Below are 16,181 nucleotides of genomic sequence, written 5' to 3' on the forward strand. Positions count from 1 at the left end.
AGCACAAATCAGTGTTCAGTTCCGCAGATACTAGTACTTGTGAAATATCAGACAGGTTTCTGAATTCTGGCCGCCATTTTTAGTCCATCTGTGGAAGAATTGATATCAGCTTTAGGCTATTTACCTGAGATGTGACTTTAACATGGGATTATTTAATGCATCCAGTAGGTAATCAAAGGGTTGTACAGAGTGAGTTTTAAACACTGAGTTATACATTTTACTGAGTTTTGGTATCCATTTCTAACTTACAGGCAGGGCCTGGAAAACACCTTCCTCTAATCTTTTGAGTTAGTGTAACACAGACTATTCTATAAATAAAGTATCAGTCCATTTCGGGTTAGGGGGGAGGCTTACTATTTTAAGGGAAAATGGTGATAGATTCTCAGAAAAATTATTTTCTACTGCTCTCAAGATATCAGTCTCCATGGAAACACAAAATGCAAACCGGAAAGAATTCTTATGCATTCATTAAGGTCAATCTCATTAGTAGACAGTAGTGTGACTGCCTTGCTCCAATGGATCTACTCATGCCTGACAAGACATTTTTCATAAGTAACCATAGGCTGCCTCACACTAGTGAAGACGGATGGCTCAAGTCAGAGTAGATGAAGATAAGTGTCTCCCCTAGTCTTGACATTTCAGACCATCTCAGGCTGGTACTCCAAGCACTGCCCATCCCTCTGCATCACTGTCACAGAAAGAGCAGTGAGCAGGAGCCCAGAGTCCTTAGCTGATCTGGAGGCTTTGTCACCAACCGCTTCTCTGATCCCGAGGAAGCCTTCTGAGTGTCACCATCCACCAAACAACCAGATGGAATGATATGCTTTAACCTGACTGACCTCCTTAGCATATCTGAGGTTATATTAGATGCGAGAGTCTGAGACATAGTTACAGCACACCCTAAAACCTTAAAATGATTAGAACATCGAGGAATGTCTTATGCCTTTGAGGGGAAAATAGAGGCCAGTAAATGTAGGTGGTAATTTATAAGGCAAATCCAAAGCTTTTCTGATGAAGTCCATTGGTTTACATTAGTTAGACTGTATTTATTATTATTATTATTACCTTCGTGGTTGCCCTTACTTAAAACGGGCTCTCTTGCTTTGTTGATATTTTGTGTGCCTTCCCCTTACAGCTGAAATATCTGCTATATGTCAGAAAAAGGTAAGTGCAAACCATCTGTGTGACGGGCATGACTCCCTGTGTTTGCGTGTAAGCTCATCCGTCGATGTCTGCCTCATTTCTGCCATGGTTTCCCACTGTGCACACATCAGTGTATTTGTGAAGGACGTGAGGGAGTGCCAAACTCGTGTGAGAGTGTGACATCCACATGGTCTCCCAGTCCATGGCTGCTTTCGCTCACCGTCATAAGCTCCGTGTCTTTGCCCAGTACTCTGAATTGGAAGCATGTGCATAGATCTGGGGAAGAGGCTAATCATGAACGGGTGTGTGTGACAATCCCCGGGACTTAATTTTAGGAAATGACATCTCCAATGTACTAAAAATCCTTAATGTATAGAGCTTAATATATGTCAAAAATATGCCCATATCAAGTATATGCAGAAAATATTCACTGAGGTAGAAGTTGGATGTGTGTTTATCTAAAACTGTCTTTTGCCATTTGACATGGTTCCTTTGGGCCATTCCATTCTATATCCCACCCACCCCCTCTATTTTTTAGTAGTTGAGAAACTAAGGTAACAGTATGGTCTTATGATAAAAACTTTGCCCTGTTGGTTGAGGACCCTGGATTCTGGCCCACTCTATTCTCTTCTGTCTGTTTGTACCTTGTGCAATTCATTCAGACTTCTTGGGAGACCGATTGTGAGTCTATGCCTTCGAAGGCTGTCTTGGTTATTTATTGTTCTATAACAAACCACCCTGAAATGTACTGGTTACCAGCAGAAATTATTTGATCGCAACTTTGTGGATTGGCAATTTGGCTAATGAACTCCTCTGGGCTTCTCTAGGCTCTTGGGTTGTTGTTGGTATGTGGCGGGGGAGTCACTGGTGTGGAATGGAGATGAGTGGCTGATAGCATATTGTCTGATCATCACATATCATACATTGGACCGTAGCTGGCTTGGGTAAATGGTTGGGATGACAGAGGTGTCTGGGCTTCTCTCTTCCCATGAGAAGTCTCACCCTCTGGAGGTTAGACTGGGCTTGTGCACAGACAGCAGTGTTCTGAAAGAACCAGAAAGAGGGTTGCAAGGCCTCTCGTGACAGAAGCTCAGAAGTCACAAAACATCAGTTCTGCCTCATGCCACTGGGTAAAGCAGCTGGAAGGTCAGGGAATCTGTGTAACAGATTAAAGCAGTGAAGAATTAGGGCTACTATTGCTGTGATGAAGCACCGTGACCAAAGCCAAGTTGGGAAGGAAAGGGTTTGTTTGGTTTACACTTACAGCTCGTGTTTATCATTGAATGTATCCAGGTCAGGAACTCAAACAGGGCAGGAGCTGATGCATACACCATGGAAGGCTGCTTCTTACTGGTTTGCTCCTTATGAGTCGCACAGTCTGGTTTCTTAAAGAACCCAGGACCACCAGCACAGGGATGGCACTACCTGTATCAACCGCTAATTGCTACAACCTGATGTTAGGGAGGTATTTTCTCAATTGAGGTCCCTTCCTTTCAAATGACTCTAGGTGTGCCAAGTTGACATAAATTAGGCAGGAAAATTGACCCCTTCTTAACTTGAGACACAAACATTATTATTAAGCCATAACCTTTCCTTTCTTGTTCATCCCCAAGACCACAAATTAACATTAACATCACAGAACAAAGCAATGTCCAGTGTCTGGGATCCATTCATAATTGTTTGGATTCCTCCAAAGAGCTTGGGTCACTTCTCCAGCTTTGCCTTCTGTAGCATACAGCTTGTCTTCTAGGCTCTGGCCTGCTCCATTCCATGGCTATTGCTATTCTTGGTGGTCATCCCATGGTTCTTGAATCTCCAAAATGCTGGGGCCTTCTGTTGCAACTGACGCACTTTCACCAATAGCCTCTCCTAGGCTGTCTTCTTGGTGTCAAGCCCTAACCTCTTTGCATGACCCCTTCAGCCCTGAGCCTTCAATTGCCACCAAGGCTGCACCTTTACCAATGGCCTCTCTTGGCTTTTCACAGTGCTAAGCCTCAGCTGTACTCCATGACCTCTTCATGCCTTCAAAACCAATACTACCTGGGTGACCATTACCCCACAAAGTTTGACTACAGTTTCTGTAGGCTGACTCTCAGGAAACACCTCCCAGAAGATTTCATTTCAATAATGCTAGTCTTAATCATCACTAACTTCTCCAGCCAACCAGTATCAAGTATCCCAGTAAAGCAAGGGTTTCACTTTAGCAGTTCTGCTATCTTGTTGATCTTGCTAATTCTTCAACTCCAGCTAGCCAGAACCACATACCTTTAATTCGAGACAGTGAGTGGCTCTGATAGTCTTGAAACTTCCCTCTGAAACTTTACAAGCCAAGACTTCATCTTCGTCATTGCTTTCAACATCTCAAGCTCCTACAGAGTAACTCACTAAGCACTGAACACTCAATGGCTCTTCTTCCACAAAGTTCCCAAGTCCTTTTACAATCCTCCCTAAAACAGAATGGGCAGGCCTGTCATAAAAATACTCCACAGTCCTGGTACAAACTTCTGTTAGTTAGGATTACTATTGCTAGAATGAAACTTCATGACCAAAAGCAAATTGGAGGGGGAAAGGGTTAATTTGGCTTACTCATCTACATCATGGAAGGAAGCCAGAACAGAAACTCAAAGGGGGCAGGAATCTGGAGACAAGAGCTGGTGCAGAGGCCGTGGAGGGATGCTGCTTACTGGCTTTTTCTTCCTGGCTTGCTCAGCCTGCTTTCTTATAGAACCCAGGACCACCATCCCAAGGATGGCTTCATCCACAATGGGCTGGGCCCTTCCCCACTGATTACTAATTAAGAACATGTCCTACATCCAGATCTCATGGAGACATTTTCTCAACTGAGGCACCCTCCTTTTCTAAGACTCTAGCTCGTGCCATGTTGATGTAAAATTAGCCAGGACAAGACGATTTCTCGTCCTACTCTTTGTTCTCAGGATCATCCAAGCCCGAGAGCATCTTCATCTTAGGTCTCTGTTCACCCTGACAGAATCCACGAGAAACACTGGCTTTTATGGGCCCATCACAAAGCTCTTTCGTTAAACTCAAGTTAGAGGTACAGACATGTCTCTGAAATCTCTGACATATGCCCTGTGGTACCCTCAACTCTCCGTGAGGCTTCTGGGACTAATGCCCCAAAGCCTCAGCTCTATTATTTAGTTGTGAGGACAGTGGTGTCTGCCCTTAAAATGTGCAGGTCTTTGCCTAAAAGAGTCTATGACGTAACACACTCATTCCAAGTCTTAATAAATGGCTTTGTATCTAACCCCATCATCATTCTTTTCTCTAAGATCGCATTTTCCTGATGGGGCCCTGGATTTAGTGTTTACCCAGGAACTTTCTCTTGCTTTGAGAATCTTAAATCACTGACTGGGAAGAGTGTCCTGGGTTCAATATTTTCTCTTTAAACTCTAGTTGTATGTAGGATAATTCATTCACTTTTTTCTCACAGTTACACTTTATATGTGTACACACACACACACACACACACACACACACACACACACACACACAACTGTGCTTCCCTGCATGTATGCATGTGCAGGCCAAAGACTGCCATGAGGTGTCTTGCCCCATTGCTCTCCTCTTTATGTTTTGAGACAGAATCTGGAGTCTATGGTTTCAGTTCATCTTGCTGGCCAGTGAGACTCTGATGTCCACTTGTCCCCCAGATCTGGGTCTTATGAATGTACAGCATTATACCCAGCTTTTAATTGTTCCTGGGCTTCAGACTCTTGAATAGCAAGCCCTTGGCCCATTGAGCTATCTTCCCAGTGCCCCTATCAATAAGAATACTCAGGTGGTATCTCTAACCCTAAATAAAATTATTTAGTAGACCCTGAGTTCCTCATGCTACCTTTCCTTTTCCCATGACCAGGGTAGTGTCATAGCCAAATGTTTTACCGATGTGTCTCTTTCTTTTGACCTCAGAATGAAGCTCTAAGCTCTCCATGAGGCTCATCTGAATCCAATGAACCATGTCTTCCAGACTTTACAGCTTTGTAGATTATATAGCCAGTCATTCAGTTTAGATGGCCTACCACAACCAGCCACTCAGTGTGGATGCTCTAACACAGTGGCCACTCAGTGTGGACAGTCTTTCATGTATACTGTCTTTCATAGTAGCCACTTGGCATGGATCACAGTAACCTCTTGGTATGGTCTGTCTACCATGGTAGTCCCACACTGCCAGGCACACAATTCTCTTCCAAACTCATAGTAATTCCACATCTGTGGCCAGGAGGGGCATTTGTGATGGATCTGGATTCTCTGGATGAGGACTGAAACAATATGTGACAGAGATGACCTGTGGTGTCTAGGGCAGTGGTCACAGTGAGACTTTGGGGGGGCTTCCTTGGATGAGGAGTATGGTTCATGAAATAAGGAATAGAAACATTGTGGTGAGAAGGCCATTCTTTGATTCTCCTCGCAGTGAGAAGTAGAGCCTCTGTTTCTTCCCCTGGGTTGGGAGTGTGTGACTCTCTTCAGGTAACAGAACTGACTGTATGACCTAGGCTAGGTCATGAAAGGTCACATTACTCCTGGTACTCCTGAGTACCTGGTGTTCCTCCAGAATCTTTTTATGTGTCATGAGAACCCAAGTGGTTTGGATGTAGTTTGTTCTCTAAGGCTCATGTGCTTGAAGTTTGGTCCCATAGGTGACAATGTTAAGAGGTGGAACCTAGTAGAGTATCACTCAGGACAGACTGCATACCTCTTCATAGGTCTCAGAGAACACGAGTGAGCCCCACGGAATGGGTTGTTACAGAAGACCAAATTTGACCCCTTTTGGTCTCTGGCTTGCCATGTGGTTCCCCTCCCCACAAGCACTTCTGCCATTTGGAGACTCATCCATCAGGAGGTCCTCATCAGAGCCTGGCCTCTGCCATGCCTTTGAACATCCATGATATGAAGCTTAAAAATTAAACTATCTTCTTTGTATCTGGAGCCATGTGTATTTTGTCATAGCAGCATAAAATTAATGAGTACGCCAGAGCATATGGAGAGGGCAGGCACAGAAGTTGTAGAGAAAGGGCCTAGTTGAGCCAATCCTTCAGTTTTCTCAGCCATGGGTAAAGAAGACTCCAGGCTTCAGTGCTTCTGGCTCCCAGCAGTTTGAGGCATTGCACGTTAGCCCCTGAGTATTGCAGAGCAGAGCAGAGCATCGCAGAGCAGAGCATCGCAGAGCATCTCAGAGCAGAGCAGAGCAGAGCAGAGGAGAGGAGAGCAGAGCAGAGGAGAGCAGAGCAGAGGAGAGGAGAGCAGAGCAGAGGAGAGCAGAGCAGAGAGCAGAGGAGAGCAGAGCAGAGCAGAGAAGAGCAGAACAGAGCAGAGCATTGCAGAGCAGAGCAGAGGAGAGCAGAGAGCAGAGCAGAGGAGAGCAGAGCATCGCAGAGCATCGCAGAGCATCGCAGAGCAGAGCAGAGCAGAGGAGAGCAGAGAAGAGCATTGCAGAGCAGAGCAGAGGAGAGCAGAACAGAGCAGAGCAGAGAGCAGAGCAGAACAGAGCAGAGAGCAGAGCAGAGGAGAGCAGAACAGAGCAGAGCAGAGCAGAACAGAGCAGAGGAGAGCAGAGGAGAGCAGAGCAGAGGAGAGCAGAGCATCGCAGAGCAGAGCATCGCATCGCAGAGCAGAGTAGAGGAGAGCAGAGCAGAGCAGAGCAGAGGAGAGAGCAGAGCAGAGGATCGCAGAGCAGAGCAGAGGAGAGCAGAGCAGAGCAGAGGAGAGCAGAACAGAGCAGAGCAGAGAGCAGAGCAGAACAGAGCAGAGGAGAGCAGAGGAGAGCAGAGCAGAGGAGAGCAGAGGAGAGCAGAGCAGAGGAGAGGAGAGCAGAGAGCAGAGCAGAGGAGAGGAGAGGAGAGCATAGGAGAGCAGAGCAGAGGAGAGCAGAGCAGAGCAGAGCAGAGGAGAGCAGAGCAGAGGAGAGCAGAGCAGAGAGCAGAGCAGAGCAGAGGAGAGCAGAGCAGAGCATCGCAGAGCAGAGCAGAGCAGAGCAGAGAGCAGAGCAGAGCAGAGGAGAGCAGAGCAGAGCAGAGGAGAGCAGAGCAGAGCAGAGGAGAGCAGAGCAGAGCAGAGGAGAGCAGAGCATCGCAGAGCAGAGGAGAGCAGAGCAGAGCAGAGGAGAGCAGAGCAGAGGAGAGCAGAGCAGAGCAGAGAGCAGAGCAGAGGAGAGCAGAACAGAGCATTGCAGAGCAGAGCAGAGGAGAGCAGAGAGCAGAGCAGAGGAGAGCAGAGCATCGCAGAGCAGAGCAGAGCAGAGGAGAGCAGAGCAGAGCATCGCAGAGCAGAGCAGAGGAGAGCAGAACAGAGCAGAGCAGAGAGCAGAGCAGAACAGAGCAGAGAGCAGAGCAGAGGAGAGCAGAACAGAGCAGAGCAGAGAGCAGAGCAGAACAGAGCAGAGGAGAGCAGAGCAGAGCATCGCAGAGCAGAGCATCGCAGAGCAGAGCAGAGAGCAGAGGAGAGCAGAGCAGAGGAGAGCAGAGCAGAGGAGAGCAGAGCAGAGCAGAGGAGAGCAGAGCAGAGCATCGCAGAGCAGAGCAGAACAGAGCAGAGCAGAGGAGAGAGCAGAGCAGAGCAGAGCAGAGGAGAGAGCAGAGCAGAGGAGAGCAGAGCAGAGGAGAGCAGAGCAGAGCAGAGAGCAGAGCAGAACAGAGCAGAGGAGAGCAGAGCAGAGGAGAGCAGAGCAGAGGAGAGCAGAGCAGAGGAGAGCAGAGCAGAGGAGAGCAGAGCAGAGGAGAGCATCGCAGAGCAGAGCAGAGGAGAGCAGAGCAGAGAGCAGAGCAGAGCAGAGGAGAGCAGAGCAGAGGAGAGCAGAGCAGAGAGCAGAGCAGAGCAGAGGAGAGCAGAGCAGAGGAGAGCAGAGCAGAGGAGAGCAGAGCAGAGCAGAGAGCAGAGCAGAGCAGAGCAGAGAGCAGAGCAGAGCAGAGAGCAGAGCAGAGCAGAGGAGAGCAGAGCAGAGGAGAGCAGAGAGCAGAACAGAGCAGAGGAGAGCAGAACAGAGCAGAGGAGAGCAGAACAGAGCAGAGCAGAGCAGAGCAGAGGAGAGCAGAACAGAGCAGAGCAGAGGAGAGCAGAGCAGAGAGCAGAGCAGAGAGCAGAGCAGAGCAGAGGAGAGCAGAACAGAGCAGAGCATCGCAGAGCAGAGCAGAGGAGAGCAGAGAGCAGAGGAGAGCAGAGCAGAGCAGAGCAGAGGAGAACAGAGCAGAGCAGAGAGCAGAGCAGAGGAGAGCAGAGCATCACAGAGCAGAGCAGAGCAGAGCAGAGCAGAGCAGAGCAGAGAGCAGAGCAGAGGAGAGCAGAGCAGAGCATTGCAGAACAGAGCAGAGGAGAGAGGAGAGCAGAGCAGAGCAGAGCATTGCAGAACAGAGCAGAGGAGATAGCAGAGCAGAGGAGAGCAGAGGAGAGCAGAGCAGAGGAGAGCAGAGCAGAGCAGAGGAGAGCAGAACAGAGCAGAGCAGAGAGCAGAGCAGAGCAGAGGAGAGCATCGCAGAGCAGAGCAGAGGAGAGCAGAGCATCGCAGAGCAGAGCAGAGAGCAGAGCAGAGAGCAGAGCAGAGCAGAGGAGAGCAGAGCAGAGAACAGAGCAGAGCAGAGGAGAGCAGAGCAGAGGAGAGCAGAGCAGAGCAGAGCAGAGGAAAGCAGAGCAGAGGAGAGCAGAGCAGAGGAGAGCAGAACAGAGCAGAGGAAAGCAGAGCAGAGGAGAGCAGAGGAAAGCAGAGCAGAGCAGAGGAGAGGAGAGCATCGCAGAGCAGAGCAGAGCAGAGCAGAGGAGAGCAGAGCATCGCAGTGCAGAGCAGAGAGCAGAGCAGAGCAGAGCAGAGCAGAGGAGAGCAGAGCAGAGGAGAGCAGACCAGAGCAGAGGAAAGCAGAGCAGAGGAGAGCAGAGCAGAGGAGAGCAGACCAGAGCAGAGGAGAGCAGAGCAGAGCAGACCAGAGCAGAGCAGAGAGCAGAGCAGAGCAGAGGAGAGAGCAGAGCAGAGCAGAGAGCAGAGGAGAGCAGACCAGAGCAGAGGAAAGCAGAGCAGAGGAGAGCAGACCAGAGCAGAGGAGAGCAGAGCAGAGCAGAGGAGAGCAGAGCAGAGCAGAGGAGAGCAGAGCAGAGGAGAGCAGAACAGAGCAGAGCAGAGCAGAGGAGAGCAGAGCAGAGGAGAGCAGAGCAGAGCAGAGCAGAGTGCAGAGCAGAGCAGAGCAGAGCAGAGCGGAGCAGAGAGCAGAGCAGAGCAGAGTGCAGAGCAGAGCAGAGCGGAGCAGAGAGCAGAGCAGCGGAGAGCAGTGCAGAGCAGAGAGCAGAGCAGAGCAGAGCAGAGTGCAGAGCAGAGCAGAGCAGAGCAGAGCGGAGCAGAGAGCAGAGCAGAGCAGAGTGCAGAGCAGAGCAGAGCGGAGCAGAGAGCGGAGCAGAGCAGAGGAGAGCAGAGCAGAGCAGAGAGCAGAACAGAGCAGAGGAGAGAAGAGAAGAGAAGAGCAGAGCAGAGCAGAGCAGAGCAGAGGAGAGCAGAACAGAGCAGAGGAGAGCAGAACAGAGCAGAGGAGATAGCAGAGCAGAGGAGAGCAGAGCAGAGCATTGCAGAACAGAGCAGAGGAGAGAGGAGAGCAGAGCAGAGCAGAGCCTTGCAGAACAGAGCAGAGGAGATAGCAGAGCAGAGGAGAGCAGAGCAGAGGAGAGCAGAGCAGAGCAGAGGAGAGCAGAACAGAGCAGAGCAGAGCAGAGAGCAGAGCAGAGCAGAGGAGAGCATCGCAGAGCATCGCAGAGCAGAGCAGAGGAGAGCAGAGCATCGCAGAGCAGAGCAGAGAGCAGAGCAGAGCAGAGGAGAGCAGAGCAGAGCAGAGAACAGAGCAGAGCAGAGGAGAGCAGAGCAGAGGAGAGCAGAGCAGAGCAGAGCAGAGCAGAGCAGAGGAAAGCAGAGCAGAGGAGAGCAGAGCAGAGGAGAGCAGAACAGAGCAGAGGAAAGCAGAGCAGAGGAGAGCAGAGGAAAGCAGAGCAGAGGAGAGGAGAGCATCGCAGAGCATCGCAGAGCAGAGCAGAGGAGAGCAGAGCATCGCAGAGCAGAGCAGAGCAGAGAGCAGAGCAGAGCAGAGGAGAGCAGAGCAGAGAGCAGAGCAGAGCAGAGGAGAGCAGAGCAGAGCAGAGGAGAGCAGAGCAGAGGAGAGCAGACCAGAGCAGAGGAAAGCAGAGCAGAGGAGAGCAGAGCAGAGGAGAGCAGACCAGAGCAGAGGAGAGCAGAGCAGACCAGAGCAGAGCAGAGAGCAGAGCAGAGCAGAGGAGAGCAGAGCAGAGGAGAGAGCAGAGCAGAGCAGAGAGCAGAGCAGAGCAGAGGAGAGCAGAGCAGAGCAGAGGAGAGCAGAGCAGAGCAGAGGAGAGCAGAGCAGAGGAGAGGAGAGCAGAGCAGAGCAGAGGAGAGCAGAGCAGAGCAGAGGAGAGCAGAGCAGAGGAGAGAGCAGAGCAGAGAGCAGAGCAGAGCAGAGGAGAGCAGAGCAGAGCAGAGGAGAGCAGAGCAGAGCAGAGGAGAGCAGAGCAGAGGAGAGCAGAGCGGAGCAGAGCAGAGGAGAGCAGAGCAGAGCAGAGAGCAGAACAGAGCAGAGGAGAGAAGAGAAGAGAAGAGCAGAGCAGAGCAGAGGAGAGCAGAACAGAGCAGAGGAGAGCAGAGCAGAGAGCAGAGGAGAGCAGAGCAGAGAGCAGAGCAGAGCAGAGGAGAGCAGAGCAGAGCAGAGGAGAGCAGAGCAGAGAGCAGAGCAGAGCAGAGGAGAGCAGAGCAGAGAGCAGAGCAGAGCAGAGGAGAGCAGAGCAGAGGAGAGCAGACCAGAGCAGAGGAGAGCAGAGCAGAGGAGAGCAGAGCAGAGGAGAGCAGACCAGAGCAGAGGAGAGCAGAGCAGAGAGCAGAGCAGAGCAGAGGAGAGCAGAGCAGAGGAGAGCAGACCAGAGCAGAGGAAAGCAGAGCAGAGGAGAGCAGACCAGAGCAGAGGAGAGCAGAGCAGAGAGCAGAGCAGAGCAGAGGAGAGCAGAGCAGAGGAGAGCAGACCAGAGCAGAGGAAAGCAGAGCAGAGGAGAGCAGAGCAGAGGAGAGCAGACCAGAGCAGAGGAGAGCAGAGCAGAGCAGACCAGAGCAGAGCAGAGCAGAGAGCAGAGCAGAGCAGAGGAGAGCAGAGCAGAGGAGAGAGCAGAGCAGAGCAGAGCAGAGCAGAGAGCAGAGCAGAGCAGAGGAGAGCAGAGCAGAGCAGAGGAGAGCAGAGCAGAGCAGAGCAGAGGAGAGCAGAGCAGAGGAGAGGAGAGCAGAGCAGAGCAGAGGAGAGCAGAGGAGAGCAGAGCAGAGGAGAGCAGAGCAGAGCAGAGGAGAGCAGAACAGAGCAGAGCAGAGCAGAGGAGAGCAGAGCAGAGCAGAGCAGAGCAGAGAGCAGAGCATAGCAGAGCAGAGCGGAGCAGAGAGCAGAGCAGCGGAGAGCAGAGCAGAGCAGAGCAGAGAGCAGAGCAGAGCAGAGCAGAGTGCAGAGCAGAGCAGAGCAGAGCAGAGCAGAGCAGAGCGGAGCAGAGAGCAGAGCAGAGCAGAGTGCAGAGCAGAGCAGAGCAGAGAGCAGAACAGAGCAGAGGAGAGCAGAGCAGAGCAGAGCAGAGAGCAGAACAGAGCAGAGGAGAGCAGAGCAGAGCAGAGCAGAGCAGAGCAGAGCAGAGCAGAGCAGAGCAGAGCAGAGCAGAGCTCTTGCTTCTGTCGCATGAGAATCTCAATTTGGAGAATCCAGGCACATAACCAAGTGGCTGAGTTCCTGATTGGCTTATTATGCAGCACAGTCAGTTCTGTGATTGTTTCAATGTTTTCTAAGGAGCATTGTTTATGTTCATCTGCCCCTTTCCCCCTACTCTCAATGCTGGCTTCTTGGTTTTTATGAATTCCTCTGGGACCTCCTTTCCAAAGAACTCAGTCCCTGTTAGGTGGCTCCTACCCTCTCATACCTGACCAGGTGCAGTTAGCACAGGTGATTCACCATTCAGTCACACCTGCACACTCATCAGGTACACACTCATCAGGTGCACACTCATCAGGTGCACACTCATCAGGTGCCTGCATTTTATTTTATTTTATTTTTTTAATTTTATTTTAGACAGCAGTTATCCTGGGTGTTTCACTACTACAAAATAAAAGTCCCTCCCCTCCATTCCCCCCTGTCTTTCTCCCCACTCTCCCACTTACCTCCTCCCCTTCTCCCCTCTCTTTGCCATGGGGACAGAGCTCATGCCTATGCAAGCGCTCTATCGTGAAGGACGTGAAGAATGCATCTAGCTCACCTCTTTTCTAGCTTTCAAAGACCATTTTCCTACCACCCTTTCAGCCCCCTCCAGTGGGCACCATTTAGCTCTTGGCTCCCTCTCTAGATCTCACCTCCCACCTGGCACCAGCAGCAAAGGCACTTTCTTGGTGTGTGTTCTGCCTGCGTCCCACTTCTGGACTCCATTTTCATCTTGGCTAAGGCCCAGGCAAATGTAACATCTTCGTATGATGACTACTTATTTGTTTACACTAAATAGTAGCTTGGTAATTTGGCCTCAGGTTGACGGGGCATCTCTTCTGGTTTTGCCTGTTCTCCTACATGGAGCACGGTGAGTTGAAAGGTTACTGGAGGTTGGCTGCTCCCTACTTTCCATATTGTCGTGCCTGCAACATGCTGGGTTACCTGGAATGGCACAGAGACTAGGTGTCTGAACACCCTCCTTGAATGTCGTGTACTGACAGGTTCTTGAGGTAACAGTGTTCCAACAGCCTGGGATGGTCAAAGCCTCTTGAAGCGAAGCTCAGGAGTCACACACCAACCATTGCATTGATTACATTCAAAAGCAAGCCCACAACACCGCCTCAGACTTAAGAGATGGGAGAAAGACTCTACTTGTTAAAGAGGTTAGGCTAGAAGGCCTCTAGAGAGCAGAGTCTGGTCCCAGGCATGACCTAAGCGTCACCATCTGTCTGGGTTTGACTACGGGAGAGAAGTGGGGAAAAGAAGGTGGCAGTCAGTTCGTATCGACTGTCCATACAGCTAAGGACTTATCTGAGGACTTAGGATTATAGCAGGTGCTTAGTGGATGTTTACGAACCCTGTTGTTGTGTTCACGAGATGATTCTGCATGTACTGATTCTGCTTGATGTAACTGCTGCCTGTGTCGTTTACACAGCTGAATGTTTGGAGAGGTTCTGTAGTGGATTTTTCTTCCTCTGTGTGTTTCAAGGCATTCGGTATGTTCTATGTGAACCATAGAAAAATCTCACATCGAGTATAGGCAATCACGGTACATGAACTTTTCTTCCTTGCACATGGTAGCATGACAAGAAAGTTTAAGAAAAAGAAAAAATTTTAAAAATGGTGCTAGGATTTGGGGAGTACCTGGGCAGTTGAAAGGAAGGCAGGCAAACAGCTGACCGGAAACTCAAGGACTGTATTGTGGTGAATGATAAAGTCACACCCACAGCCTGTTATTTACGTAACAGTGAAAATATCAAAGGAACTTAAAGCTAATTATAATTGCCTTAGTCTATTTGGGCTGCTACAAAATGTCATAGATTGGGAACTTGCAAACAACACCTGTCTATTGGGAAGTCCAAGATCAAGGCATTGGTAAATTTGATGTGTGGGAGAGCCTGCTTATCAAACATGGCATCTCTCGTGGCATATTTTCACAGCCAGCTCTCTCAAGGTCCCTTTCGTAAGGGCACCGATTACACCTCTGAAGTCTCTGTCATCATGACTTGCTCAACTCCCATAGGTGCTGCCTCCTAATATCACCATGCGGGGGTTAAGATTTCAACATGGGGGTTTAGGGGTGGGGTTTGGAGTAAGTATTCAAGCAACAGCAGCAGCTGTAAGGGAGAAAGGCCACTAAGTGTGTATGCTGAGCAATACTGCCCTGCCGGTAGAACCGTATGTGTTGATTGGAGGGCGAACAAAAGGAGCTCTACACTAAAAAGAATACATGTAAGTGAAACTCAGCATCTGAGAGAGAAAGGTCATTGCATGAACTTTCCCTATGGATACACAGATGTCTCCTCTCTCCAGAGAGGGCACCCACAACAGAACAAAGTACTCTTCCCTCAAAATCCAAAGCCTTATGTATAGAGATGGGTGAGAGGTCGCTGAATGGAGCTTGGGTGACCGCAAAGCACCCGTACCACCAGAAAGTCAAACCATGGCATGAGTGGTAACTTCCCTATGGTCTCCTCTTCGGTTAATACTCCAGGCTCAGTACTCTAGCATTTTTCTGAGATCATAGAGCCATGTGCAACTGGGGCAGAATTGCCCAGAGCTGACTGAGAGTGTAGGAGGAAGTGGCTAGAATACCAGGTAAAGGTCTAGCGACCCTCCATATCCCTCCTTCTATGAGGGACTCTCAACAGTCAACAGGCCTGGCCCTGAGGATCTCATTCAGAGGTCACAGCTGTTGTGTGAACAGTGAGGGCTGTGCACAGTGCTCAATGGCATCCAAAAACAAGGAAAAATCAGCGCTGACTTGGATGCCCAAACAGAGGAAAATCACAAGGAATCTTAGTAGAAGGATCACAAGACATCTCAACAGCTTATCTAAAAGACTAGTAACAATATATTATAAATATTTTAAACTCTATGACCATAAACACACAGCTGCAGTCTGTTGGGAAAGCTGTGATTGTGGAAGGAGTAGAGACTTGAATATCCCTGTCTTGCTCTGATGGTGTGTTGTCCTGAGTCATGTTAGGAAAATGGGATTTTTCTAACACCAGCGTCCGAAGTCAGTAGCCTCGTACCTGAAGAAGTGAACTGGTAGTTCCCACTGACAGTTCATTGCATCGCTGACATGTTGATGGAGGGTTTGTGTTTGCAGCCTTCCTCCTGACTCCCCTGGGGTTTCTGTCAGGAGGGTTCCCCACTCTTTCCAAACTCTGAGTTGATAGAAGCCCAGGGGATTATTTGTCCTTGAGTTATCATATCTGTCAAGCTCTCCTGCTTTGTCTGATGATGTCAGGGTGCTCCCTGCTCCCTCAGAGCTCCGCAGATCACTTCCCATAGAGGCTTCCTCACCTTCCTGCTCTTGTCAGGGCAGCGATGACAATATCCCCTCCCCCGAGATGGAAAGGCCTCTCTTTCTGCTGCACAGCTTTTCTCCTTCCCATGGCTCCGTCTGTTGATTCCTCTGCTGTGGTTGGTGTTGTGGTGGTTCTGTGACTAGATCTAGTTGTGCTTTGGTGTGTCCTTGTGGTGCTCCTCCGTATGCTTGTTAGGCCTTTGGAGGGCTGGGAGTGGAGAATGCCCTGCTACAGAGTCACCAGCCCAGAGTATCCTGACCTCCCTCCTTGAATGGCAAGGACAGGTGAACTGCAGAGGAGATCTACTCTGTGAGTGGCAGATCGACTAATTTTTCAAAGGATTATGCTAGAAGTTGAAATCTTTCCTTCCTGACTCTGGGGTGCTGTGACGGGCTTTCTCTGCATCCCGGTTCTATGTTTTAATTCTTAACATCTGTTGAGAAATCTTAAGCATTCAATTCAACCAAACCAGCTTCCTAATGCAGTTCCATTGCTTTCTAGACCATATCCATCCTTTCCACTAGAATTGAACCCCTCCGAGTAACTAGACAATATCTTGAATTTTGGAAACCGGGTCACTTCCTGTGTGGCCCCTTGAGGTTTTATCCACCTTTGTCTCAGAAGCCAGCTTTAATTGGCTTTGCCTTCTTTGCTTCCAGAACTGCAGTTCCCATGTCAGAAGGGCAGTGGTCACCTGCTTTTCCGCAGGGTGCTGCGGTCGCCACGGAAACAGGCCTGTTCGGTACTGCAAAAGGTGCCATTCGAACCACCACAGTAACGAGGTGGGGGCCACCGCAGAGACTCACCTCTACCAGACCTCTCCGCCCCCCATCAACACCCGGGAGTGTGGGGCGGAGGAGCTGGTCTGCGCTGTGGAGGCAGTGATCAGGTAACTATGGCTGCCCCTGTGTGGCTTTGAACTGGGCTTGCGCATACAGAGTGGAGCAGATCCACCCATTTCTCACGCCCTGTGCAGTCCGCCATGATGATGTTTTAATAAAAC

The 16,181-nt window shown here is 50.0% G+C and overlaps 1 protein-coding gene across 26 annotated transcripts in view; it reads left to right on the plus strand.

Annotated features, from left to right (window-relative positions):
• Nucleotides 1-16,181, plus strand: part of Unc79 (unc-79 homolog, NALCN channel complex subunit) — a 250,710-nt gene that overhangs the window by 106,333 nt on the left and 128,196 nt on the right. For all 26 annotated transcript variants that reach the window (XM_063261997.1, XM_063261998.1, XM_063261995.1 and 23 more), the window contains 2 exons: nt 1,136-1,164; nt 15,838-16,067. In XM_063261997.1, coding sequence (XP_063118067.1) covers nt 1,136-1,164; nt 15,838-16,067 — 259 coding nt within the window. The remainder of the gene's footprint in view (nt 1-1,135; nt 1,165-15,837; nt 16,068-16,181) is intronic.

Source organism: Rattus norvegicus, chromosome 6, assembly GCF_036323735.1.
Source record: "Rattus norvegicus strain BN/NHsdMcwi chromosome 6, GRCr8, whole genome shotgun sequence".
Lineage (NCBI taxonomy): Eukaryota > Metazoa > Chordata > Mammalia > Rodentia > Muridae > Rattus > Rattus norvegicus.